The sequence below is a fragment of the Oncorhynchus keta genome, chromosome 12 (genome assembly GCF_023373465.1).
Source record: "Oncorhynchus keta strain PuntledgeMale-10-30-2019 chromosome 12, Oket_V2, whole genome shotgun sequence".
Taxonomy (NCBI): domain Eukaryota; kingdom Metazoa; phylum Chordata; class Actinopteri; order Salmoniformes; family Salmonidae; genus Oncorhynchus; species Oncorhynchus keta.
The window spans coordinates 27,914,478-27,942,221 of record NC_068432.1 but is presented as its reverse complement, the minus strand read 5'-3'; the positions used below and the strand labels follow the sequence as shown (position 1 = coordinate 27,942,221).

At 42.9% G+C, this 27,744-nt stretch overlaps 2 protein-coding genes across 3 annotated transcripts in view; one reads left to right on the top strand and one right to left on the bottom strand.

Annotated features, from left to right (window-relative positions):
* The first annotated feature begins 332 nt into the window (after positions 1 to 332).
* Positions 333 to 3,161, top strand: LOC118391218 (RNA-binding motif protein, X-linked 2-like). The gene is made up of 6 exons (XM_035782381.2): positions 333 to 571; positions 1,047 to 1,162; positions 1,406 to 1,457; positions 1,663 to 1,792; positions 1,946 to 2,132; positions 2,358 to 3,161. The coding sequence occupies exons 1-6, from the start codon at positions 567 to 569 to the stop codon at positions 2,972 to 2,974; spliced, it is 1,107 nt and encodes a 368-aa protein (XP_035638274.1). The 5' UTR covers positions 333 to 566; the 3' UTR covers positions 2,975 to 3,161.
* Positions 3,162 to 3,197: 36 nt separating this feature from the next.
* LOC118391219 (E3 ubiquitin-protein ligase Siah2) overlaps positions 3,198 to 27,744 on the bottom strand; it is a 30,960-nt gene continuing 6,413 nt past the window's right edge. Inside the window, exons 1-2 of one of the 2 annotated variants that reach the window (XM_052457936.1) lie at positions 23,258 to 24,378; positions 3,198 to 11,759 (exon numbers count right to left, since the gene is read on the bottom strand). In XM_052457936.1, coding sequence (XP_052313896.1) covers positions 11,208 to 11,759; positions 23,258 to 23,449 — 744 coding nt within the window. In that variant the 5' untranslated portion in view covers positions 23,450 to 24,378 and the 3' untranslated portion in view covers positions 3,198 to 11,207. Of the gene's footprint in view, positions 11,760 to 23,257; positions 24,379 to 27,744 lie in introns of those variants that run through there. The other variant, XM_035782382.2, reaches the window with a different exon arrangement.

Below are 27,744 nucleotides of genomic sequence, written 5' to 3'. Positions count from 1 at the left end.
CATAAAGAGAAGCGATAAGTGTGGGCCAATGCAGTATCATTGAAGCAAACTTTTCCTGAATAAAAAGATACTCTTGGAATTGAATAACATTATATTAAAATGCATTTTTTTCGGCAGGACTCTTTTGGAAGAAAGATTTTGTTCGTACTTAAAAGTTTCTCTGAGGTTTGTCTACTGAGAAGGGAACATGCCTTTGAACTACACCTCCCACAATCCCCTCCGCTTAGTCTGACGCGTCGAAAACGGAAGTTGTTCGGGTATCTCCGGTCGTCACTAGTTACCCCAACCAGAAAGTCGTAATTATGGCTAAACCCCGCCTATTTCTACAATTTATCTTCTTAAAATCTGGTTTTAAACCTAACACTAACCGTATAACCCCACTGCTAACCTTATGCCTAACCTTAACCTTAAATTACGACCAAAAAGCTTTTTATTGTATTTTTTATTAATAAGTACGATATAGCCAATGTTGACTTTGTGACTGTGGTAGCTAACAAAAGTAGTGACAAACGGGATCTCCATTTTAAAGTCAGAATCGCGTTTACGTTCATGAAGATCACTTTATAATGAAGTGAGTATAAGTGACCGATTATGTGCTGTACATTTTGTATCGACTGCACCTATTATATATTTACTCGCGTAGGTGTAATGTTAATAGTGATCATGTGAAGAGATCTAGCTAACTAACTAGCCAGCCGCTAACTTTACTTGGACATCAGTCAACATGGCTAACGTTGTCTTGCTAATAATTTGCTACTGTTACTAATGTTAACGTTATATAAATACACCATACTAACCATAATAGCTGGTAGCTAACTAGTCAGATGGTATGTAGTTACTCAAATCAAATCTTATTTGTCACATACACATGGTTAGCAGATGTTAAATGCGAGTGTAGCGAAATGCTTTGCTCATGGGGTAAAAATAAAAAAAAGAAGCTTGGCCATGGATGGTCAAGAAAAGAGACAGGATCAGCAGAGAGATGATTCTGTATTCTATTGCATGTTAAACACTTTGTTTGTCCATCTCTCCCTCCCACCCTGCAGTCCCCTGACCAAAGTGAAGTTGATCAATGAGTTGAATGAGAGAGAGGCCTCACTGGGGGTCAAGGAGACTGTGTCATGGCACTCGGAGTACAAGGACAGCGCCTGGATATTCATCGGTAAGAGGCTGTGTCAGAGACACTTTTGGGATTGAGTAGAATTGATCCAACTCATTGTATTACAAATCCACACCATACTAACAGCCAAGGTTGATGTTTAGAGTGTACTGGCAGCTCACCAGTTGGGGGCTGAAAATGTGAGTGGCTTGTTTAATCAATTAATGGCTTGTTTTCCAGTCCCTCACCACCAAGCCTCTTTTTAAGCCTCTTTTTTTTAACCTTTGTGTTTGTTGTAACCTGCAGGTGGATTTCCTTATGAGCTGACAGAAGGTGACATCGTCTGTGTTTTCTCTCAGTGAGGCCCATACATATACCCTTTCCTCCCATCTCTCACTCACATCCCCCCTTCTCTCCCCCGGTTCTTTCTGTCTCTTGTTTATCCAATTGCATGTCTCTTTCCATCCTTATCTTCCACTCTTCCCTCTGAACCTTCTTCCTTTTCATTCTGAATAAAAAATTCTGCATTAGATTGAGTTATCCTGGTTAATGTGTGTCTGCAGGTATGGCGAGATAGCCAACATCAACCTGGTGCGTGATAAGAAGACTGGTAAATCCAAAGGCTTCTGCTTCATCTGCTACGAGGACCAGAGGAGCACAATCCTGGCTGTGGATAACTTAAACGGGATCAAGGTAATGAACAGTAATCACTCCCAGCTGAGAGAGAACAAGAGAGAAATACATTTTATGAGACCAAACCAGTAAACATGCATTTTACTGGCAAAATACTTGTAAATTACTGTACCTCATTACATTGTGTTATGATCTGTCCCTCTTGACATCTAGATAAAGGGGCGGACCATCCGAGTGGACCATGTGCTCAACTACCGCCCTCCCAAAGACAATGAGGACATGGACGATATCACCAAGCGCCTAAGGGAGGAGGGCTGTGCCCCTAAACTACCCGACCATTCATCCTCTGAGTCCGAAGAAGAGGAACAGTATGCTGTACCAGTGAAGAAGCCCAAGAAAGGTGAGGAGGGGATACTACTGGAGGCTTAGAGGGTACATGTCTGCTGCTTGTCATTCCCAGAGCCGTTTTGACTAAAGTAGACTTTAATTGTAAGGCAAGGACACTGAGTACAGCCGAGTAGTGAAGGATAACTTGGCTGTCAGTGTCTCAAATAGGTGTCTGTCATGTTCATATCATCTCCTCTTACCTGACCTCACTCAATCTTTTCTTTCATTTCCAACCCAGACAAGAAAGAGAAGAAGAAAAAGAAAAAGGAGAAAAATGCTCTAAAGGCGGAGAGGGAGCAGAGGGAGAGGCTGGCCCAGACTCCACCCGGGCCTGTCCCGACAGTGAAGGTGAAGCAGGAGAAAGAGGACCTGGGTTATGACAAGTACAGCCAGCGGGGGGCGGCAGAGGAGCGGCTGAGGTCCAGGGGAGAGAGACCAGGGCCTGGGGCAGAACTACGGAACCCCCGAGACACACACAGGCAGGAGGACGGAGGGTTCCGAAATCGCTATGGAGACCAACAGGACAGAGAGAGGGATAGGTCCAGGGAGGATGAGAAGAGGAGACATGAGATGGGGGAGAGGAGAGATGGAGGACTGCAGTTGGAGAGCAAGAGGACAGGCAGGGAGGAGGGAGAAAGAACTAGGGAAAGAGAGAGGGACAATGATAGAAATAGGGAGAGTGAGAAAGACAGTGATAGAAATAGGGACAGGGAGCGAGAGAAAGACAGGGACAGTGATAGAAATAGGGACAGGGAGCGAGAGAAAGACAGGGACAGTGATAGGAATAGAGAGAGAGACCAGTCCAGTAAGCATAGAGAAGAACACAGTCGGGAGAGAGACTACAGGAGAAAGTAACAGGAAATACATGCCATGAGAATATGTCCTATACTGTTTCCACGACAACAGCTTAGTCAACATCAGCAGCAGAGTAAATGGGAACTGGATTTCCAATGGATTGCCACCTTTAAACTGCTGTACATTGTTTAATTTGACTTACTGATTTACTGTTATAAATAAAAATGACAATTGCTTTTGTAGAGAAGACTTGAGATTTGCTTTCAAACAAGAGTGAGACAGATGCCATATAAATAACATTTTTATTTTTGTAATTGGATTTCAAGACAACGCAAGATCGGAGCTTCCTCTTGGCTTCAAAAATAGAGGTAATTTTGGGTGAAAAGAAAGAGAAATAGCCTCCAAAGAACATTGACTGTCCAAAACAACATTACACAACTTGTAATTCAGTGAAGAACCAACAAAATTAGAAAATGAATAATTCTAATCAAACAAAGAGTATTTACATGGTATCACTAGCCCAGGATTTTAACTGTAATTTATCCGTCACACTAAATTATGTTTAAAAGCCACATCAACATAGTTAATCACCTAGCGAGAGAGAACAAAGCATTGCTACAGAAATATATTCCATGAATAAATTAACTTTGTATCAAAGCATAAAAGGGGAAAAAGAGGTAAAGCACATTCTGCCTGTGATCATCAGACATTAAAAGAAACTAATTCCAACCAAGCGGTTAAGCATGTGAAGGAAGGAGCCTGTCGATCGTTGCCATTTGAAACACAGTACATGTAATCAGCTCTTTTAATCTCATCACACAAGGGTTCCAATGAAAATACCAAACTGGGGTACTGAGGACGAGCCACCATTTTGTCCTCAGTGGACAGATATGAGTTAATCTCCCTCTCAAAACTCTCCCAGTGGGGGGCCAGGCAACAGACAGGCCACACACTTAATCACTGGTCACCACCGTTGTTGTCTGGCTGCATGAATAGATCCTCAATACTATGCTATCCTCTAGTCCAGTTGATGCTATCTGTTAGTTGCCTGGGTGGTGATGTACTAGACAGTTTTTATGAATTCCAGGTCTGCGCTTACTGGTCAGACTGGGCTAGAGGTCAGAGGTCAATTTCTTATTTGACCTGGGCCCCAGATGAGCAGACACTTAGCCAGGCTGGGAAGAAAAGGAGAGGAGACCATTGCGGTGTCCCAAATATATATTTTTTTAGTTAGGGACATAATTGCAATTGAAAGGGGAGTTTTGGAGCGTGGAAGTTGGTGCAATTTAGCACTATGTGATGCAATATAGTTTAATATCATGCAAGCATTATATTTAACTGTGTTTTGACCAATATCTGTTGAGAGATAATAATAATAATAAAGTTCAGGGAGACAACTCAAATATTGACCTTCTGTCTTGGTTTATAAACTCCTCTACACTATTTGGCCTCAAAGGTTTCCTACTGTATAGGAATACATCACACAAGCAGAAGAAATATTTTGCCATTACAATTAACAACACTGACAATATCAACCCCCATCATTTCCTGTTTACAGAAAACAAACTTAAAGAAATACAGAAAACAGGCTCTGATCATAAACTGTAATGATCACATCTCAAACCACAATCTGACACAGATGATGCAGTCCATCCAGAGTTGAAAAGAAGTTGTCAAGAGTATCTATCACAAATAAGAAATTGCACCCATATATCTGTTATAGAAACCTCACAGGATCTGGCAAGACTAGGGAAGAGAGAAGTATTGGGCCTGCTGTACAAAAGATGTCTGACATGTTTACTATGAATGTACTCAATCTAAAACACTTGGGTTGTATTTCCCTGAGGTATGTCAAGACCGTGTGTACTTTTCAGGGTTGTAGAATGATTATAATGGATTGACAGGTGGATGAAAATGCCTCTGAATGAGGTATGGTAGTAGGTGCCAGGTGCACTGGTTTGAGTGTGTCAAAGTTTGCTGGGTTTTTCACGCTCAACAACTTCCTGCGTGCATAAATAATGGTCCACCACCCAAAGGACATCCAGCCAATTTGACACAACTGTGGGAAGCATTAGAGTCAACATGGCCCAGTATCCCTGTGGAACGCTTGACACCTTATAGAGTCCTAACACCGACCAATTGAGTCTGTTCTGAGGGCAAAACGGGGTCCAACTCATTAGGAATATTGTACACTCAGTGTACAGTGGATATCATAAGTATTCCACCACCTTGGATGTCTTCACATTGTATTGCTTTAGTGGGATTCAAATGGATTTGTCATTTTTTGTCAACGATCTACACAACATACTCTGAAATGCATGAGTGACATTTTTACTCTTTACATTTCTTAAAATGTAATGAAAAATAATATACAGTACCTTAATTAGATAAGTATTCACCCCGGGTCAATACATGCTAGAAACACTTTTGGGCAGCGATTACAGCTGTGAGTCTTCTTGGGTTAGTCTCTAAGAGCGCTTCACACTTGGATTGTGCAATATTTGCCCATTACTCTTTTTAAAATGTGTCAAGCTCTGTCAATGTGTTGGGGGTCATGGCTTCAAAGCCATTTTGAAATCTTGCCATATATTTTCAAGCAGATTTAAGTCCAAACTTTCACTTGGTCACTCAGGAACATTATAAGGGTCTTCTTGGTAAGCAACTTCAGTATAGATTTGGCTTTGTGTTGTAGTTTATTACCCTGCTGAAAGGTGCATTTGTCTCCCAATGTCTTGTGGAAAGCAAACTGAAGGCTGTTTTCCTCTAGGGTTTATCCTGAAAAATTCCAGTTTTTGCCAATGTCAAGCTTACCCATACAGTACCATGATGCTGCCATGCTTGAAAATAAGGAGGCACTTACTCAGTGATGTGTTGTGTTGGATTTGCCCCAAACATACGGCTTTGCAATTAGACCAAAAAGTGTATTCGCTGTTTTCTCGCAGTATAACTTTAGTAATTTGTTGCACACAGGATGCATGTTTTGGAATATTCTGTATATTTATAGACTTTTTTTCACTCTGTCATTTAAGTCATTATTGTGGAGTAACTAGAATGTTGTTGATCCATCCTTAGTTGCTTTCTTCCATCACAGCCATTTATCTCTGTAGCAGTTTTAAAATCACCAATGGCCTCATGGTGACATCCCTGAGCAGTTTCCTTCCTGTCCTCCAGCTCAGTTCAGAATGACAACTGTTGTGTCTGGGTGGTTTAATACATCATCCACAGCATAATTATTAATTTGACCAGGCTTGAAGAGATATTCAATGGCTGATTTGTTACTCATCTACCAATCACTGCCCTTCTTTTTGAGGCTTTTTATGTGGCTCCCTGGTCTTTGTAATTGAATCTGTGCTTGAAAATTCAATACTTGACTGAGGGACCTTACAGATGTCATTTGGAGGACAGAGGAAGGTGTAGCCATTAAAAAAAAAAATCAAATCTATTATTTCACACAGAGTGAGTCCATGTAATTTTTGTAATTTGTTACGCCAAAATTTACTCCTGAACTAAATTTAGGGGGTGAATACTTATGCAACGACTATATTTGAGTTATAAAATGTTTATTCATTTGTAGAATTATTTTCATTTGACATTGAGTAGTATAATGACAAAAAAAAAAAACACAATTACATCCATTTCAATCCCAATTTGTAAATACATCCAAGGGGGATGAATATGTATGATACCCACTGTAATGACAGCCTAGGTATTCATTAGCATTTCTAAGACTTGGCGTTCATATGACAGTACCTGCAAAGGATTTCTATATTTCTAACTACCATCGTATGTTTAAAGTAGCTGTCCAGTGTTTCCTGATTTCTATGAAATATTTCTATGATCTATAATTCATTACAATATGAATTAAATAATGTCCACATTTTGGAAGGGAAACTGTTAAAAATCAGATTCTCTGTGTTTGAATTATGTGGTGGTATTACCGGTCAATAAAAGTATTCATGACAAGTAAACCGCTGATTGGCCAGCTCAGCCAATGAGACGTCTCGGCCAAAAACCTGACGTCCTCCTCTATGATGAAATAGCAAGCATTTTTTTAAGCAGTCTGTTTCAGATATGTTTTTGAAGTGTTTTTTTCCCCCTCAAAATGTATGCTTTGGCCACAATTACAAGTGTAGGACGAGTCAACAACATTATTTGTCTATGAGTGAACAGATGAGCTTTTAAAAGTGAGCTTTTCCCTGGACAGTTACTTTAAGTTAGATGATAGAATGCTTATGAATGTTGACAGATGTTTCTGTCAGGTAATGGTGATGTAGACCTAAAGGTGTTTTCAATTTGCAAAGTGGAAACAAATGTGCCATGAAATCCTGAAATCTCATTTTGTGGACAGTGTCTCTGCCTTAGTTTTCACTGATTTGATCTCCTATTGCCCCATTAACAATACATTAATGCAATGCCAAACAGATCATCATTACTATCATCACTATTATTATTGTGTTTGTTTTTTTATGACGATGTTTTTATTTCTGCTTGCATTTTGTATTGATATTGATGTGTTTATTTTCTGTAATTCAGGGCTAATCTGTGAATGAGACATTGGTCTCAGTATGACTCCCTGATTAAATTAAAGGACTGCAGTTCTCCATGACTCATGGCAACTGATCATGATAACTGACGCAATATTAAAGGCTTAAAGTCCATCTTAGGAAAATATGACCGTCACAGTTAGCATTTTTTGCTGACATTACAGATAAACCATAGTGATTGCAGAGCTGTGCTGCCCAAAGGACTGTTGGCAGAAATGTCTGTCCAGGCAGTGGGTAAAGCAGGGACACTGACCACCAGAGCAGAATGGCAGGTTGTTACAACAGCTCAAAATAACCTCAAAACCTCTGTACAGCAGTTGGAGTAACCGTGAACACATAAATAGCACTCAAATTAACAGAATATCCTCATACTATCTTTTAGAAAATATGGTCATCCAACATTTACATATTTCAAATGTTTATAAGAAAGACGAGAGCAGTGGAGCAGAGGATGTTTCTGGGTATACTGCAGGGGTTTGTGGGCAAGTAGTGGGGATCCCTCCCCCCATGCAGGACATCAGGAGAGGACTGTTGGATTACAGACATATCCGTGGTCGACAGAGGTATTTCATGGAAAGGTGGGTACTTGCTCGGTTACTATGATGCCAGGTGAAGGTACATGGCTACACTACTATGGGATGCCCATTTCTGCCCTGAAGTCCACTCAAACCGAGAGTCTGTTCAAGACACTAAGGGTTGGTCTGAGTCAGTCCTCAGAGATGCCCTCCCAACGCAGGGCATGCTAGTTTGGATACGTACAAAAGTAAGGCTGTGGTGGGTTGACTGACACGAGAGGAAAACTACCCCCATATTACAGTTTATCAGAGCATAAAATAATTGAAGGTAAACCAGGTTCAACAATTAAGAGAATTGTTACACATATGAACAAATAAGAAAATCTGTGTATTTACAAATGCGTGCCTCCTCCATACTGTTCTCTGTTGGTAAGGAGTGTATGCAGAGAAAAACACAGCATAAATAATCCCAACCGTGGTGGTACTGTGGGACTTGCTCCAGAACCTTCTCAGTGCTTTAAACCTTGACAATAACCTCATCTTCAAAGCAAACATTGAAGTATTCACAAACGCACACACACAATAAAATGTGACTTGACTTGTGTCATGAAGTGAACATAATGTCATATTTTAAATAGCATGACACCTCGAGACCTTGGGACCATCTGCGCAAAGCAGTTCTGAGATATTGAGCATAAAAGTCCACACATCTCAGAACTGTTTTGTAGTGAATTATTCTTTAACATTCATCACATTTGTTAAAGCGAAAGTTCCCCAAAATGGCAAATACACTATATCCTACGGAGAACTAGTAACATTGTTAAAGCTTAGCTATGGATGAGTAAACTGCTACTGTTCTGGTCTCTGACACAAGGTCAGTAAACTACTTGCTATTAAATCGATAAAATCTGGTAAATGTATCATTTCAGTGAAATAACCTCCATGGAGGTTTTCGTATTGATATAGAACAAGACAAAAACAGTAATGCCTGTCCTAAGTGCCTAAAATATCCTCTAATGCACCTGTATTTATTAGTTTTTACCTTACATTATGGCCATTGTTCTGAAAAAGTGGTGAAAAAAACATTTGAATTGAAAAAGAGGACCAGAACGAACCTATGATATAATCATCAAGAACTTGGGACTAAAGGTTCTATCTGCAAAATCTATCGTTTTTAGATGGAGTCATTTTCAAGTCCCAGATCTCAGAACTGTTTCGCGATGTCTTACTCAATAAGTATATCACCTTACATGCAATTATTTTTGATTGACAACCCAGCACTGAATGGATTGCAGATAGAACTTTAAAGTTAAAAAGGTGTTTGCGCAAATAGAACTTATTTTTCTTTCCATTACAAACCGGACCCCTCTCACATGTAAAGGACCACCAAAAGACCAACTATCTGAATAACTCATTTTTGACCAAAATGTAAGATAGAATCTGATAGTCGCAAGGTCCGGTCTTTCATTCAGGGATTTAAATGAAAAATGACCATACAAACAGGCGTGGGACTTCATTGTTAGCAAACAAGCTGACCTTCGATCAGTCAGGGTATAAACAACAGAACTTGTGACTTTGGAGAAGTAACATGCTTTTGTTGTTTGAGAATGTAAATATTCAACTTAAAAGTTTGTTTTACATTTGTTGTTTGTATTGTCATACAGAATCCATGTGAATAACTAGGCACTAGGGTTTTACCGAACAGGGGTTACGACAGGTTTCATACCATCATTAAAGGCATTATGAAACCTTTATGAAACGTTATGATGACCAAAAATCTAATCTTTCTTTATTCTACATGCTGGACAGATATGCTTACAGTCTCAGGATCAATCGCCTGAGTGTACAAAACATTAGGAACATCTGCTCTTTCCATGACAGACTGACCAGGTGAAATCTATGATCCATTATTGATGTTACCTGTTAAATCCACTTCAAATCAGTGTAGATGAAGGGGATGAGACAGGTTAGCAAAATATGTTTAAGTCTTGAGACAATTGAGATAAGGATTGTGTATGTATGCCATTCTGAGGATGAATGGGCAAGACAAAATATTTAAGTGTCTTTGAACGGGGTATGGTAGTAGGTGCCAGGCGCACCGGTCTGAGTGTGTCAAGAACTGCAACACTGCTGAGGTTTTCATGCTTACAGTTTCCCGTGTGCATCAAGAATGGTCCACCATCGAAAGGACATCCAGCCAACTTGACAACTGTGGGAAGCATTGGAGTCAACATGGGCCAGTATCCCTGTGGAACACATTCAACACCTTGTAGAGTCCATGCCCAGAGGAATTGAGACTGTTCTGAGAGCAAAAGACAGTGCAACTCAATACTAGGAAGGTGTTCCTAATGTTTCGTACACTCAGTGTATATTATACACACAACTTCTCAGTTACAGTGTCATTTTCATTTCATAGACACTCTGGGCATAACATAGGCTTGTTTTAATAACCATGACATACTTATGGAAATGGTTGCATTTTGCAGCTTACTGTTTTGAACAGTAAGGAGTTGGTTCGTAGTCTGTGTAATCCTTTAGCAGAGCATGAGCAACCCCTCAGCTCACACTAACCCAGACTGGGAGGCAGCGCATTGGTCACCATCAGGCCCCGACTCTGCCCACATGCGTCTCTGAAGCCCCGATTTGTCCACTGTCCAATTTACTGAAACTTGATTCGCTGTGAGGATTAGAAAGCTGCATCTTCAGGGGCCACTGGCTGTTGAAGTGGAGCTTCTCTGAATCTGCCGGGTGGAAGCAGATTGACGGACCACCTCTTCTTACCCTGGGCAGTGCCCTCCTTGCCTGGCACCGGTTGGCTGGGCAGAAGAGGTGGTGGGGGTGAGCGGGGTGGGAGCAGTTGAAGAGAGATGTGGGGTCCTGGGAGCAAGGCAAACTCACCTGGGCACAGGTAGGGAATCAATCATTACAAGCCCACCACATGTAAGCTACTGTACACTGTCTCCAGCACACACAATGAGAGAACAGGCACACACCTTGAAACTACGCTACAGGCCAGTCTCCATTCAAGCATTATGGGGAGCCAACAAGGCTCAAGCAGCAACACACACACACATAAATCCTCTCGATCTCCTACCTGTCCTCTCACACACACACACACACACTCTACTGCATCACACAGCAGTCAGTAACTGTATACTGGTTTGTGTGTAAGTCTGAGAACGAGAGGTGTGTAACTTCTACACATGGGTGTGTGTGTTTCCACATCTGAGCAGCTCAGCACATAGAGATGGTGACGTTGATCCCCAGGTTGCCGTTGTCAGCAAACAGGTGAGCGATGGACGTGTCAAACACCAGACAGTCGCTGTTCATGATGGCGGCTGCCACGCCGTCGTGGATGGAGCGGGGCGTGGCCTCCCAGGTGAGACGCCGCCGGTTCCCGTTGAGCTCCAGGCGGTAGGCGAAGTTCTCGGCCTGCTTCCTCGTTCCGATGAGCAGCACCACGGCAAAGAACTGCTGGTGGCCCTCGTACTTCTCCTGCTTCTCCAGGACCAGCATAAAGTGGTGGCCGAAGCAGGACTGCATCATGACCCAGTCCACAGCCCCCGGCAGGTTGATGTCTGTGGCCAGGAAGACGATGTCCTCTCCCTGCAGGGTGGTGATGGACTTGTGGGCATGCATCAGGTGAGGCATGACAGCCTCCAGGGAGCCCTGCCACTTACAGGAAGCTCCGGGGCACGGGCAGGTGTAGGGACGGAACTCACACACTTCCTCGTGTTCAGGCTTCTCACTGTGGTGGAGGGACAACAGGCAGCCGGCTGATGCGTACTGGAGGGGGGAGAGCGAGAATGACAATTGTTTACAATTTGGTTTTAGGTATGTTGATTGATAACCTATTCTTGTTTATGACAATAAGCTTGAAGTGGAGTGGAGTTGAATGAGCCACAGATGGGAGAGGAAAGATAGAATGGGAGAGGGAGATGGGGGAGGGGGGGAGAGAGGAAATGAAGGAATGATGGTGGAGAGGGAACAAAAGAAGAACAAATTGAGAGAAAGAAAAATGTGGGGGAGGAGAGAGAAAAGAGAGTCAGGGAAAGAGTGCAAGAGAGAGGGAACAAAGACATGGAGGAGGGAGGGGGTGTGAGGGAGAGCATGTGAAGAGTAGTAGATAAAATGAGGGTAAGGAGTGGGGGAGGAGAAGAACATGATCAAGATAAATGTTCATCAAAAGACCCATGACATTATAATATCACCAATTACCATTCATGAGACATTACTGTCCAACCAATGTCATGCATAGAAAACTAAGGCTATACAGATGATGGGAGCCAAGGTTGAGTGTAAATGCCAGCTGCATTCCATTTTCGGTGCAAGTGTCAGGGTACGAGTGTGTGGTGTGCGTGTTTGACGACGAAGCAGCTGCCTATAGATGTTTGTGTGTGCATGCTTATGAGCTGGTGTGAGGCATGCATGCATGCTCTTTAAAGGAAGAGAGGCTCAGGTCAATCAAGAAGAGATGAATTGCATGGCTCCAGTACAGGGCTTTCTCCTTGATCATCTTCGACAGGGAATACCAATGAAGGTCATACTGGTATGCTCTCCCTCCCTCTCCTCCTCATACAGCTGCTTAATCTAGTTGAACAGCAGCAGCACCTCTCTAGACAAACCCTCTGGCACTACTACAGCTTCCAAACACATCAGTGGAGATGTTAGGCAGGACAAATCTTAGAAGATTCCATGGTAATGAAACAATGTACGAAAGCAATGCAATACAAGGCCATTCAACTAAATGAGACACATGACATCGTTAGCAGGGATGTTTTTCAAAGAAATGCACAATCTGAATCATCAGCAGACAACAGTAAAGATTGAGTGTAGCAGGAGAGGAGAGACAGTATGGGAAGACACGTCATGTGCGTAGCTCCTTCATTTCTGGGAGTGCTGGGGAGGTATTGAATGGTTGGAGTAATAAATGGATTATCTAATGAAAGGTGCGTAGAGGCAGCGGATCTGGCTGTTTGGCCTTGATTAGACTGGAGGGAGAGGGCTTCTGCTGAACTAGAGCGGGACTCACGTCCTGAAGGGCTACTAACACAAGGCCAGGAGATCCATTTGATGTCATTAAGGTGGATAACCTGGGATAGATAGACAACCTATTGTCTATGATGGAAAGCTTGAATTGGAAGTTCCTTCAGGAAGGAATTGAAGCAAATGTCACTATATACCCACTCAGTTCTGTTAGATCCTTCATTACTCCAAGCAAGGTAGGAAGGAAGAAATGCTGCATTTTTCTAAGCATTCCAACAGGGCCTATGTGCGGTGTCCTCCTTTTAACCTGGGATTGAAAGGATGGAAGCGTGTGAAGGAGGAGGACCGAGGGAGGATGTGGAGTGACATGGTGTGAGAGATGCTTGTGTTTTGGCCCCAGTTAACCAAGGTTGTGGTCAGTTCAGAATTTAATAGAGAATGACTCAAATTCCAATTAAATTATTGGATTTTAATTTTAAATAGTAAACATGAATTAAAAGGAAATAGAATGCAATGAAATTCAAATGCCTCTTCTATTCTATATAAATATACATCTTGTACATAAAACATGCATATAAAATATGGTTGACATTCCAGAATGCATTAGTAACCCTCAAATTATAATGGACTATTCTAAGCACTAAGGTCAAAAGAGTATGAACATTGTTTCCATAGAAAAGTGATATATTCTTTGGTATCTGGAAGTGTGTCAGATACAATGAAAATCTCATGTTCTATGACGGAGTGGAATTTCTTTGAATTACACTGAATTAAATTCTACTTCCTAAACCTCAAATTCTACATCCTGTGGGGTGTGGTCAATCAAGTCAAATTTCAACTCATGAGTTGAATGGGAGTCAATTCAAAATTCTGAATTGAGCACAACCCTGCAGTTAACTGCCCTAGGGGGCAAGTTTTAATATTTGCCCCATTAAATATTCATCTATGTGGCAGATTAGAGGCTTCCCACTTGGTGTGATCTAGCATCGCTATTGGACCCACTGGACCATTTGAGAGAATAGAAGCATGACCGACAAACCGTGTGTTATATATAGGGTAGCTGGGTATTAAAACCATCAGGGGCCAGACACGCACAACTGCAACTGTTTGGGTTAGAACATGTTGGTTAAAATCAAATACTGATTCCCCATTAAACGTTTCCCAATTATTAACCTAACAATGTGGTTAAACGTCATTCCATTCGGATTTTCAAATGGGCCTACATGCAGTCACGCAAATTCCTCTGTATCCTTTCTCACCCTCCCCCAGACCAAATATTTGTATAGAAGTCAGTCTGTTTCACTGGTTGAGTCCCTGGGAGAAGCTGATCCTCTTATCCACCTTTATTAATGAGTGATTGACAGGATTTGTTGCTGTAATCCTGTCGGCAGGCCGTCTGTGATAAAGCTCGCTCCCTCCTCTCCCCTCCCCTCCTTGATGAGGGGTGTGTGCGCTCGGGGGTTGGGAGGGAGAAGGGGTAAATGAGGACCTCTGGAAGAGTGCCCCAAAGTTGCCAATTAATTTAGGCAAATATAATTGAAAAACCTTGCCCATCAAAAATGGTCCCATTTCCTCAGAGCCACCAAAACATTAACACACGCTAAACAACTGAGCAGCGCTCACATTACATCTGATGGAATGTAGCGTGTCCCTGCTCCATTTGGATCAAACCCCTTGTTCTCCTCTTCATCTCTGAATACAATAACAGTGATTGTACACCTTGTCCTACCTCCATCTACTCCTCCTCCAGTGTGTGTGTGTGTGTGTGTGTGTGTGTGTGTCGGACCAGAGTTATAGCCCGCCTCTCTCTGTGGGGTGCTACAGAGTCTCAGGGTTTTCATGTCAACTACACTTCTCTACACTGTCAATGACGTAGTGCACACACACACACACACAACTCCCTGACACTTATTCACCCACACAATTAAAAAAAAAATCTATTTAGCTCTAAACCAACTGGTTTGTTGGCAATCCCCTGACATTAACAAAAGCTGGTACATTCACCCAGTGGTGGTAAATGCTATTTTCTTCCTCGCACTTATTTTAATTAAACCTAATCTAGCCCGGGCCTTGTCTCTGGAGGCCTGCTAAAATCCCAACTAAAGCATTATCTTTCTAGTACTGGCTGGCTTGGGATAACTGCATGGTGGGGGGCGATATGGCGGAGGCTGGGGGATAGGGCTAGCAATAGGGATGGGACTGGTGCTGGGCAGATAGTGATGGGGCTGAGGCTGGGGCTATGGGGATGGAGATAAGTCTACTAGGGTACGTGGGCTGGAGCGGAGGCATGGGGCCAAGGTCTAGAGCAGGGTTTCCCAACTGGCGGGTGGTTTTATTTAAAAAAGGAAATGGCCTGTGGCCGAATCTAGTTGATGATCCCTGGTCTAGAGAGATGGGGCTGGGTTCCTGCCAGGAAACGGGCCAAACCTTTGAAGAGGCACAAAGGTCAGCCCAGCTGCTGGCTGCTGAATTAATGAACTTCCACATTTAAGTTGCAAATCATGTGCAGTGAGCTTGGCCAGCGAGGGGAGTCTGACTGGAGCTGCTGGTGAACGTTTCCTAGACTTATGTCACGTTAAATCAAAACACAAGTTCGACAAACCGCCTTGGCTTGTATCCCTCTGCTTTGACATTCTTAAATGTACACATATTTTCTGAAATTCTGTATGCTTCTTTGTTGGTTTGATGACAGCTTTTGACTTGAGGGTATTTCCATAAAAAAGGAACCATGAGCTTCAACATGAAGTTCAAAGGAGCTTGTCAAAAAGCTAAAAGTAAATGTATTTTGGGGGAAATTAAGGCATAGATAACATTTTCAACCATTTCCCATTTTTAGAATTTGGCATAATTAAAGGCTTTGATTTCTGGATAAACAGGTGTAAAAAGGGTCTTAGAAAACATCTGCCAGAAAGTAAGTATGCTCTCTCTAATTCTCTCTTTCTTTCTCCCTCTCTCAGAAGACCTGAGCCCTAGGACCATGCCTCAGGACTACCTAGCATGATGACTCCTTGTTGTCCCCAATCCACCTGGCCGTGCTGCTGCTCCAGCTTCGACTGTTCTGCCTGCAGCTATGGAACCCTGACCTGTTCACTGTGATTACTATTATTTGACCATGCTGGTCATTTATGAACATTTGAACATCTTGGCCATGTTTGTTTATAATCTCCACCCGGCACAGCCAGAAGAGGACTGGCCACCCCTCATAGCCTGGTTCCTCTAGGTTTCTTCCTATGTTCCTGCCTTTCTAGGTAGTTTTTCCTAGCCACCGTGCTTCTACACCTGCATTGCTTGCTGTTTGGGGTTTAGGCTGGGTTTCTGTACAGCACTTTGATATATCAGCTGATGTAAGAAGGGCTATATAAATACATTTGATATATTGCCTTGTAATTCCATTAACGAAAACCACCACATATCTAAGATATTTTCTAATCTCTCCACCTCATGGGGGAGGATAATGAAAGTTCACAGAATTAACAAGTAATGGTAGACCTACCAATAAATTGGTGATTCTACTGATATACATGGTTTATTGAGTGATTAAAACTTGTAATTCCGTTACCAATTTGGGTACTGAATTACCAACAAAAAAAAAATCATTAACGCCATTACTGCAACTGAATTGGCTGCAATGGGAAATCATAAGACACAAACCACTGTTGGGCCACCTTCTACCGTCCTTTCACTGGCATACTGTTTTTTTTATGTTTTAATTTTATTTCACCTTTATTTAATCAGGTAGGCTAGTTGAGAACAAGTTCTCATTTGCAACTGCGACCTGGCCAAGATAAAGAATAGCTATTCGACACATACAACAACACAGAGTTACACATGGAATAAACAAAACATACAGTCAATAATACAGTAGAAAAACAAAATGTCTATACACAGTGACTGCAAATGAGGTAAGATAAGGGAGTTAAGGCAATAAATAGGCCATGGTGGCGAAGTAATTACAATATAGCAATTAAACACTGGAATGGTAGATGTGCAGAAGATTAATGTGCAAGTAGAGATACTGGGGTGCAAAGGAGCAAGATAAATAAATAACAGTATGGGGATGAGGTAGTTGGATGGGCTATGTACAGGTGCAGTGATCTGTGAGCTGTTGACAGCTGGTGCTTAAAGCTAGTGAGGGAGATATGAGTCTCCAGTTTCAGAGATCTTTGCATTTTTTTCCGGTCATTGGCAGCAGAGAACTGGAAGGAAAGACGACCAAAGGAGGAATTGGCTTTGGGGGTGACCAGTGAGGTATACCTGCTGGAACGCGTGCTACGAGTGAGTGCTGCTATGGTGACCAGAGAGCTGAGATAAGGCAGGGCTTTACCTAGCAGAGACTTGTAGATAACCTGTAGCCAGTGGGTTTGGCGACCCGTATGAAGAGGGCCAACCAACGAGAGCGTACAGGTTGCAATGGTGGGTAGTGTATGGGGTTTTGGTGACAGGTCATTACGGTTTTCTTTGCCTTTCTGTTGGTCAAACCAAACGTGTTTAAACAGTCAGTCTCAACAACCCTTCTCTATCACCCCCTCTCTGTCTCTCTCTCTCCAGTTAAATGTCACCTCTCCCAGTTCTTACTGACACCTACCCATGAGCCCCCTCTTTCTATTTACTGTAAGCAGCATCCTCACCCACTGAGCACCGACCGACACTGGAAGTCCATTGCCATTGAAAAGTAGTTGAAATTTGGTCAGCCTACCCTGGCCTTGATGTTAATGGATTGTACCAAATCTGAACCCATCATAGACGAATGTTTCACAAGTTTGGATATCACAGTACAGTTAAATGAGTAGAGCACAGTAATGAGTCCAGTACAGCAACTTACTGTACAGTGAGTAGAGCACAGTAGACTAAAGTCAAATACAATAAAGTAAAGAAAGTAAGGTACAGTTATTGTACTGTACTCTACTGTGTTCTGCGATGTCCAATTATGCATTTCTGTGTTTTACACATCAGGGACCCATGATTTCATTCCGTTAGCAGGTGTTAATCCACTTCAAACACATGGTGCCATGACATAGCATGGCCATGACGAATTGAAAACGTCGCTGAAGTTTGAGACTTATCTCCCTCACCAACTTTAAAACAGCTGTTATCTGAGCAGCTAACCGATCGCTGCAGCTGTACATAGTCCATCGGTAAATAGCCCACTCAATTTACTTACCTCATCCCCATACTGTTTTTATTTATTTACTTGTCTGCTCTTTTGCACACCAGTATCTCTACCTGTACATGACCATCTGATCATGTATCACTCCAGTGTTAAACTACTAAATTGTAATTATTCACCTACCTCTTCATGCCTTTTGCACACAATGTAGACTTTTTATATTGACTTATTTATTGTTTACTCCATGTGTAACTGTGTTGTTGTCTGTTCACACGGCTATGCTTTATCTTGGCCAGATCGCAGTTGTAAATGAGAACTTGTTCTCAACTAGCCTACCTGGTGAAATAAAGGTGTTCTCAACTAGCCTACCTGGTGAAATAAAAAATAAATAGCAGACACCGTATTCTTTCTGCAGACATATTTGAATCTTAAGTCGAAGCAGATATTTAAGAGTTTTTTGGAAACCACGTTCGCATATAAAAAAAGGGAGATTCCGTTACCAAAGCTAACATTTGCACAGTTCAACCACAAAATCTATTTTTACAAATGTTTCAGTGTAAACTGTTAAGTAGTCCTTGTGCATGGAGTTGTATGTGCATGGAGTTGTATGGTTTATGTATGGTTTACTATGAAATCAATGGTGTTTTTTTGGAATACATTTTAAAGTGAAAAAAAAAAAAAACAGAGTCCATGATTCTCGCTCTTAAATTCTGTCCAAAAACCAACACAGCCAACCTCAATTATAAGCTGGTCAGCAATAAATTAACATCTCAAATTTGAGAAGATGAATATAAAACACCCAGTTGTGTGATCATTAACTGTGAGGGCATTGCTAGAAAATTAATTTATGGACAACCTCCTGAAGCAGCAGTAAAACACTGCCAACCCCACCTCAATTCAGCCAAGAGAGACAGCTTCTCTCCCACCACTACCTCTTGAGATGACCAACTCAAAGTACACAACCTACCTCACTGGCTGTGCAGGAGTGGAACAGTCAGGCCTGTTCTAACAGTTAAACGTTGTTAGCTACACTGAATTATTGAACAGCTTCTCAGACTAAGACAACGTTCACCTGGGCAACTTCCTCACTGCTGTGCCGGGCTGGGTTGGTATCGACTGACTGGCTGAGGCACTTTGGAAGCACTCCTAAGGTAGAGGTGTCTTGTCCTCCCTCCAGGATGTGTTCCATCAGGCCTGTGAAGTTGCAGACTCATCAGTCCTGCTAAGTGGCTACTCTTCACAAGGCAGCAGGGCTGGCTGGGAGACATGGTCCAGACACTACAAGGTACCTGGGTTAATGGGCCTCAGACTAAGCTGATGGAAGACTTTACAGGTCAGTCAATTACAGTCTGGGATCACAGCCGTGGAGTAGTGTACATTAGTGCCATTTTAGTCGTTGTGCTTAAAAACAGAACTATAAACTAGAGGATGACCGATTATGATTTTTCATTATTGGAGGACCAAAAAAAGACGATACCAATTAAAATCAGCCAATTGATTGAGTGATATATATATATATATTTGTAATAATGACAATTACAACAATACTGAATGAACACTTATTTTAACTTAATATAATACACATAAAATCAATTTAGTCTGACATAAATAATGAAACAATCAATTTGATTTAAATAATGCAAAAAAGTGCAATATGTGCCATGTAAAAAAGCTAACGTTTAAGTTCCTTGCTCAGAACATAAAAACATATGAATGCTGGTGGTTCCTTTTAACATGAGTCTTCAATATTCCCAGTTAAGAAGTTTTAGGTAGTTTTTAATAGGAATTATAGGACTATTTCTCTCTATATCATTTGTATTTCATATGCCTTTGACTATTGGATGTTCTTATAGGCACTATAGTATTGCCAGCCTAGTCTCGGGAGGTGAATGGCTTCAAGTCATAAACAGTGCTGTGCTTCAAGCACAGAGCTGCTGGCAAATGCAGGAAAGTGCTGTTTGAATGAATGCTTATGAGCCTGCTGCTGCCTACCACCGCTCAGTCAGACTGCTCTATCAAATCATAGACTTAATTATAATATAATAACACACAGAAATACGAGCCGTAGGTCATTAATATGGTCAAATCTGGAAACTATCATTTCGAAAACAAAACGTTTATTGTTTCAGTGAAATACGGAACCATTCCATATTTTATTGAACGGGTTGCAACCCTAAGTGTAAATATTAATGTTACATTGCACAACCTTCAATGTTACGTCATAATTATGTACAATTCTGGCTAATTATTTATTCTTTATTAGGAAGAAATGGTCTTCACACAGTTCACAACGAGCCAGGCGGCCCAAACTGTTGCATATACCCTGACTCTCCTTGCACTGAACGCAAGTGAACACAATTTTCCTAGTTAATATTGCCTGCTAACATTAATCTTTTAACTATATATGCATTTTTTTTTAAATATACTTGTGTATTGATTTTAAGAAAGGGATTGATGTTTATGGTTAGGTTCATTGGTGCTACAATTGTGCTTTTTTCACAAATGCGCTTTGTTAAATCATCCCCCGTTTGGCAAAAATAGGCTGCGATTTGATTATAAATTAACAGGCACCGCATTGATTATATGCAACGCAGGACAAGCTAGTTAAACTAGTGATTATATTAAGATTATAAAAAAACAAGGTATGTTTAATGCTAGCTAGCAACTTACCTTGGCTCCTTGCTGCACTCACGTAGTAGGTGGTCAGCCTGCCACGCAGTCTCATCGTGGATTGCAATGTAATTGGCGTACAAAAATGCAGATTACCAATTGTTATGAAAACTTGAAAATCGGCCTTAACTTGAAAATCGGCCATGCTGATTAAATCGGTCGACCTCAACTATAAACGGAACGATTTATTTCATATTGACAGAGCAGATTGGAGAAAGTGAGATGGTGGTACGGATACTGTACATTTGTGTGTGTTGTCTTGGCAGATGCCCTGAGACAGAGCCCTGGGGGAGTGATGGTGGTGCTGAGGGGACTTAACTCCTTGGAGCCTGACTGCATCATTAACCGCCATCAGACTCAGAACACAAACCCTCTCTAGCTAGCCTCCATCCTGCAGCTCTCTCTCTCTCTCTCTCTCTTATCTGCTCCACGGATGGCTGGAATGGAGAGGGAGAGGGAGAGACAGAGAGAGGAGAGGGAAATAATGATCAAAAGGGAGAGAGAAGATGGATGAAGTAAGCAAAAAAGGAGAGGGAAGAGCTCAAGAGAAGTGCGAGGAGGGTGGTGAGATCAAGAGAAAATCCCACTGAGCAAATTTCAGGTCTACTGAGCGCAAACTTGAACGTTGTGAAAATTCTGTGCAACTTCCAGTGCGTGTTTACTGTGAACACTGAGGCTGTACCCGCTTTAAGTTAGTTTTAACAGTGGCCAAGTAGGCTACAGTGGCTATTTGATTATAAATGTAGACCTAACAGAGTGGTCTACCATCATCAATGGAGAAAATGCATCCCAAATGGAAATAGCTCACAGTAGCAGCCAAAGTGTGGAGTTTATTGTAGGCCTACATTCCATGAGACGTTTGAACAAAACCATGCAGAGCTTGACATGAACCTACTTGTCCTTCAGACAAGGTGAGTGAAAATGTTGTTTGATGCAAGAAACCACTTTACAAAATAAAATGCATCATTCCCATACCATTATTATATAGAATCAGACAAATGATGCTTCCCTCTACCTATTTAGCTTATTCAAGTCAGTCTCAAAATACAACACGACCCCTTTACTTGACTTGATTTTCAAAGATGTCTAGAAATGTACACGTTTTGTGCTCTTGTAGGAAGCAATCAGTACAAATGATCTATAACTGGGCTAATAGCTCACACGTGGCTACATGCAGCTCTTGCTTTGATCTCAAAACAAGCACATCTACTCATGACTGCTCATGCTGTAAATACAGTCCAGTTCAAAGTAAATGGCACAGATTCATATATGGCAATGGCCCATTTGCATAGGCCTACTGCAGCTCTGATTGGTTATCCTGCGCCAGTCTGTGTAGAATCCTTCTCCGATGCGTTCTGCCTACAACAAAATCTCTTGCATATTTACTTTTGCATACTCAGTCTGGCATAGTTTGTTTTGGTATGTTGCATTGAAAGTGGATAATATTGCGCTGATTCGATCAAAATTCCCACAGTAAAAGGAAACGTTGATAGTGTTAACTAACATGGAAAACTAGAAAGTTGAGTGAACTTCAAGCTCATGTTTCTCTGCGGAAGCTGATATTTCTTCTGCGCGCAGCTTAGAGGAAACATTGGCTGTAGAGGTAGACAGAGAGAAAAACAACGGGAAAGGAAAAAACAATGATGAACTGTAGAAGAAAAGCAAGAAGCTGGTGAGGAATAGAAAGAGAACAGGTGTGGTCCTCTCCTGTAGTTCCAGTGAGAGGCAGTGACCTCATGGTTCTCTGCCTGGGAAGTGTGATGAGGTCATAAATGACAGACTACTGAACAGAGTACCCAGAGGCTCATGTGTCCCGAACAGTCATCCAGCTGCCGGACCAGGGGTGTTCGATTACCCTCTTGGCCAGGGAATGGGTCACAGAGGGCCGTCTGTTTTCTCTCCATCTCCCCCCACTCCTCCAACCCCAGCCATTATACCTACCACCTCCTCTCCATTCCTCTTCTCACACTAGGATCAATAGCAATCTGGCTAAAGGTTAGGGATGAGATTGGCCGGCAGTGAGAGACTGTCATGTAATTGGGTTCGAGGCATCACATTTCCCAGATTGAACACCACATGTTCCATTACCTGTTCTTCTCATCCAATTGTTTTTCCTTCAGTCACACCCTTTCCTTGGCTGCAGTAGCAGGCTTCAAAATGAGATACAGCAACATTGTTTTGATGCCATGGTGAGAGGAGAGCGCTTCTAATTTTAGTACAAGACTTTCCTTCATCTGCTACTAAATATTCAACATCATGCAGAACAGAGGCAAGAATTTCATCAAACGAGTTACATTCCCGTGGTAAAAACGGTTCTGGGCATAACAACCCTCACATCAGCAGCAAGACCCCCAAACTCTTCTCAAAAGAATACAGAACTCCGAGGGGAGAGACACCTAAAAAAACGGGGTTTATAAATTATTCATTGCTCTTTTAGCAGTATCTATCTGATCTAAAGTGTGGTGTAAAAATACTAGGTTTAAACTGTCTGAAAGGTTGCTGAGTAAATTAAGGTACTCACCTTGCGCCCCTGTTGAGGATTGGTGCGGCAGATTGGTCGAGTCGTGTCCCCCACCGCAACCCTGACTTCTGACCCCAGCCCAGCCCCTGCCGTGACCCCCGTGCTGACCCCGTGATGGCGGTGCCACCCCAGCAGGCAGCGCCACTGAGCCATCTCCCTCAGGAGAGGCAGGCAGGATGCAGGGCACAGCATGACGTGTGAGAATGCACACACACCCCCCGTCTGACACACTATCCCTCAACCAATTTCACGCACCACTGAGTCTTTACTATACCCCCTCACGAGACCCATCAATGGCCACGCTCTTCCTTCACAAGCGGATCCAATCCAAATCTCAATTCCTGTATACCAAAGTCCTGCTGAATTCACAGTCTTAAGTAGTTTAGGTGCTAAATCCCTTCTGCACTCTAAGGATAGAATACCTCTCCGGCTCCACCATAAGCCAGGTAAGAGAGATGAGGGGCTCCACAGCTGGCCTGCTGGCTACATAAAGCAATCCGAGTATCAGTCCCCAAGGCACACTGCTGTAATGTAACGGCAGCCTGAGGTGTAAGGAGAGCTGCCTGCCTAACTGACTACTCTAATGGTGCAGTAACGGCTGAAAATAAGTCCCTAATATCGGTTCCACACAGTCAATGGTATGCATGTGTGTGAATGAATGGGTGTTGTGTCTGTCCGGTCCACAGTCACACTAAGTTACCTCTAGTACTCAGGCACCTGCCAAGCTCAGCTCACACATTTATTGTGCCTCTGACTGAACACACTGAAATCAGCCCAATGTTTCTCTCCTGCCAGACAGCCTAAACAAAGCCACGAGGAGCTCCGAACCTCTCTGCTGTGGGGGAATTCAGTCTCCTCTCTCTCTCACACAAACACAGTCTGATGCGAAGCACACAGCGGTATGGATCCCAGCTGACTAGCTACCTCGCTGTCTGTCCTCTACCCAGAGAGAACATTCAGTACCTCCATTATATGACTTCAGCCTGGCTCACGCATGTGCTGTATCAGCCACACAGCTAAACACTAGCAAGCAGCATCTCTAGAGAATATGAACAGACCAATGGACATGGAGGGTAACATCTGTCTCTCTTTCACTCGTTCCAGCGCTCCCCCTTTCCTGCTCCCTCCCTTCCTGCTCCCTCCCTTCCTGCTCCCTCCCTTCCTGGCGGTCTCCTGCTGCAGTCAAATACAAACAGCCCTCAATGACAGCTCCTCCTCGATGGCTTACCGAGCTAAACACACGACCAACAGCAGAATAGTGGCTGCCACACACAGCAAAAGCGCCTACTGAATCACCTGAAGCTGAACAGAGGAATGCCTGCATAACACACTCTGCTGTGCTGTCCTTTCAGCTCAGCGCGGTGAACACAAACACACTCTGCTGTGCTCTCCTTTCAGCTCAGCGCGGTGAACACAAACACACTCTGCTGTGCTCTCCTTTCAGCTCAGCGCGGTGAACACAAACACACTCTGCTGTGCTCTCCTTTCAGCTCAGCGCGGTGAACACAAACACACTCTGCTGTGCTCTCCTTTCAGCTCAGCGCGGTGAACACAAACACACTCTGCTGTGCTCTCCTTTCAGCTCAGCGCGGTGAACACAAACACACTCTGCTGTGCTCTCCTTTCAGCTCAGCGCGGTGAACACAAACACACTCTGCTGTGCTCTCCTTTCAGCTCAGCGCGGTGAACACAAACACACTCTGCTGTGCTCTCCTTTCAGCTCAGCGCGGTGACAGACAAGGCGCCGCGCAAAAACATTCCCCCATCGAACGACTGCAGCACACACACGAATGGAGGAGGCGGGGAGACACAGTGCCTGTGTGTGTGTGGGGGGGGGAACTGTATTCGTCACGGCAGCATCCCTCCCTCTGCATATTGAGATACGTCCTCAGTGTAAATCACTTTATACTCCAGAGTTTGTTTACTGGATTTCCATTGAATGTTCTATATGTTGACTATGTGTCTATTCAGTTTGTACATTGTCTATGTCAACAACCCCTGGCCTTCCTCTCCCATGTTTTTCTTTGTCCTCCTCCTTTCCCCTTTGCATCCATCTGCCCCTGTAGGACAGACTGTTCGGACTCCAGAGCAGACTCACCATCCTCTGGCCTTTTCCTTGCATATTGTGTGTGTGTGTGGGGGGGGCTGGTTTCATTGATTCTGGCAGGTAGCTGATCGAAGAGCAGCTGGCCTTGGCCGACTGACTTTCCATTTCCCCAGCATCTTTTCCATTGTGTCCCCCCTATCCAAGGCCAGCCTCTAATACCTCCCTCAACGGGATGTGGATGAGATGCCGGAGACACATGTATGCGTGTACACTTGTGTCTGGAGGCGAGGGACACACCTCAGTCTAAAAACAACAGCAGATTCAGCAGGTCCTGCCAGAGGAGAGGTTCTGCTAATGCAATGCCTTCAGAACACCCACCACCTCAAAGTTTAGAAACATGCGGTATGGCAGTAAGTACACATACATAGTGTGTACACACTCATAAAGACACCGAAATGCATATGGATAGATGTGCAGACACAGACAACCACACCCCTACATAAGCTGCATAGCTAACTGTCAGCATCCCTGCAGCGTACATGGCTAAATATTTATAGTGTTAGCTGTGGGTGACAGTATCAGGTGAGGTTACAATTAGGGAAAGGGAGATACCTAGTCAGTTCTACAACTGTATGCCTTGATTGCCTTCAACTGAAATGTGTCTTCCCCATTTAACCCAACCCCTCTGAATCAGACAGCTGGAGTCGTGTGATGTAATGAGGCACAGGCATGCACACACACAAACCCATACACTGCAGTGCAACATGGACAAGTGCCATGGACAAGGACAAACAGGATGCCCCTGAAGCCAAAAAGGACCAGGAGCCTCCATTACTGCCAAATAATGGATGATGAAAGAGTGAGAGCAAAGGGAAGGAGATGGGGAGCAAGACTAGAACAGGAAGGGAAAGTCCTCCCTGTATATTAGCTTCATCCTTCTGGATTTGATTTCTCCTGTTACTGTTTCTATCATTTTTTCTTTCACTCCGCATCGTTGGAAGGGCTCGTTTCACGGTCAAGTCTACTCCCGTTGTATTTTACACGTGTGACAAATAACATTTCATTTGAAAGAGAGAATGAGGCCTTCTGCCAGGTCGTTATTGTAAATAAGAATTTGTTCTTAACCGACTTGACTAGTTAAATAAAAGGTTAAATCAATAGATAAATAAATTATAAATGAGTGATAGTGAATGAGGAGATAACAAGAAAAAGCATGAGAGAGAGGAAGAGAATGACGAGTGAGAAAAGGCATGATTAAAAGACCCACATCGCGCAGAGACAGACGGGTGCTCAGTGTTCTTAATCACCAGGCAATTCAATTCAGTGCTGACGGTTTTATGGTGCAGTCAGGTGTGAATGACTCCTCACACAGGAGAAAGGGAGGAGGAGGAGAGATAAGGGAAAGGAGGGAGGAAGAGTAGAGGACACACTGAAGATCTGGTCATTGTGATTCAGCAGTATAATAGAATGGGACTAGTGTGGTGGTAGCTGGGCCGCCAAACATCCCAAAAAATAATAATAATTTAAAAACGATAAAGCCTCGAGTTCCCCTCCAAAAGATATTTTTCTTGTGCAGTTGGCGGTAGGGTGCACACGATTCAGCCCTGCGTGTTCTGATTTTTTAACCATTTCATGTGTCTGAAGGTACAAACTCTGCCTTTCCGGCAGGCCGGGAGAACCATTCAAGCGCACTACTGTTCTCTCCCGCTCTGAGACTGACCATCAGATGCAGGACAATCAGCCCAGTAAAATAAAAAGCAAATTATTTAAAATGTATGTTCACTCAGCTGTGCCTCATAAGTAATACAACTGATCGATTGCCGGTGTGATCAAATAGCCGACCAAAAAATGGTCAGAACAATAATACATTGGCAGGGCAATTCAAGCAAAGCCAATATGCAGTGATAATGTATTGGGCCTGTGTGTGTTCACCAAGTCCCTGAATGGGATTTATTTGACTGGAACCTACTCCACAAACCTCATTGCTACAGTAATGTTTTTAATAGCTTCATGTGGCATAGGATTACATTTTTTAAGTCATGTTTAAAAAAAGTCTAAGCGGAAGATCTCGGTTTGTATTTTGATTCAGAAAGTGATCTTGACTCAGATAAGGTTGGTGACCACTAATCCTACCGTAAACATCAGTAGAATGAGATATTGAGATGGAATGGTATTTTTCAGATATACAAGACAGTTCTATTAATTTATGCAAGGGAAAGCATATCACACTACTGGAACAATCAATACGACAGACAGGTAGACATGTTATCATATGGCTCCGGCTTGAGACTCTCCCCTCAGCTAGAACCCCAAGACCGCAACACAGAAGCACACATGTCAATCACAACGCTGACACACACACAGGAGAGCAACACTTCAGAGGGGGAGAGGGGATGGGGTTGGATTGGCAACCTGCCAGCGTGTGTGTGGAAACACACAC

Excerpts from the sequence above, each read along its gene's own strand:
- LOC118391218 (XM_035782381.2), top strand. Across the intron at positions 1,163-1,405 it reads CAGCGCCTGGATATTCATCG|GTGGATTTCCTTATGAGCTG; the intron begins GTAAGAGGCTGT and ends TGTAACCTGCAG. Across the intron at positions 1,458-1,662 it reads ATCGTCTGTGTTTTCTCTCA|GTATGGCGAGATAGCCAACA; the intron begins GTGAGGCCCATA and ends GTGTGTCTGCAG.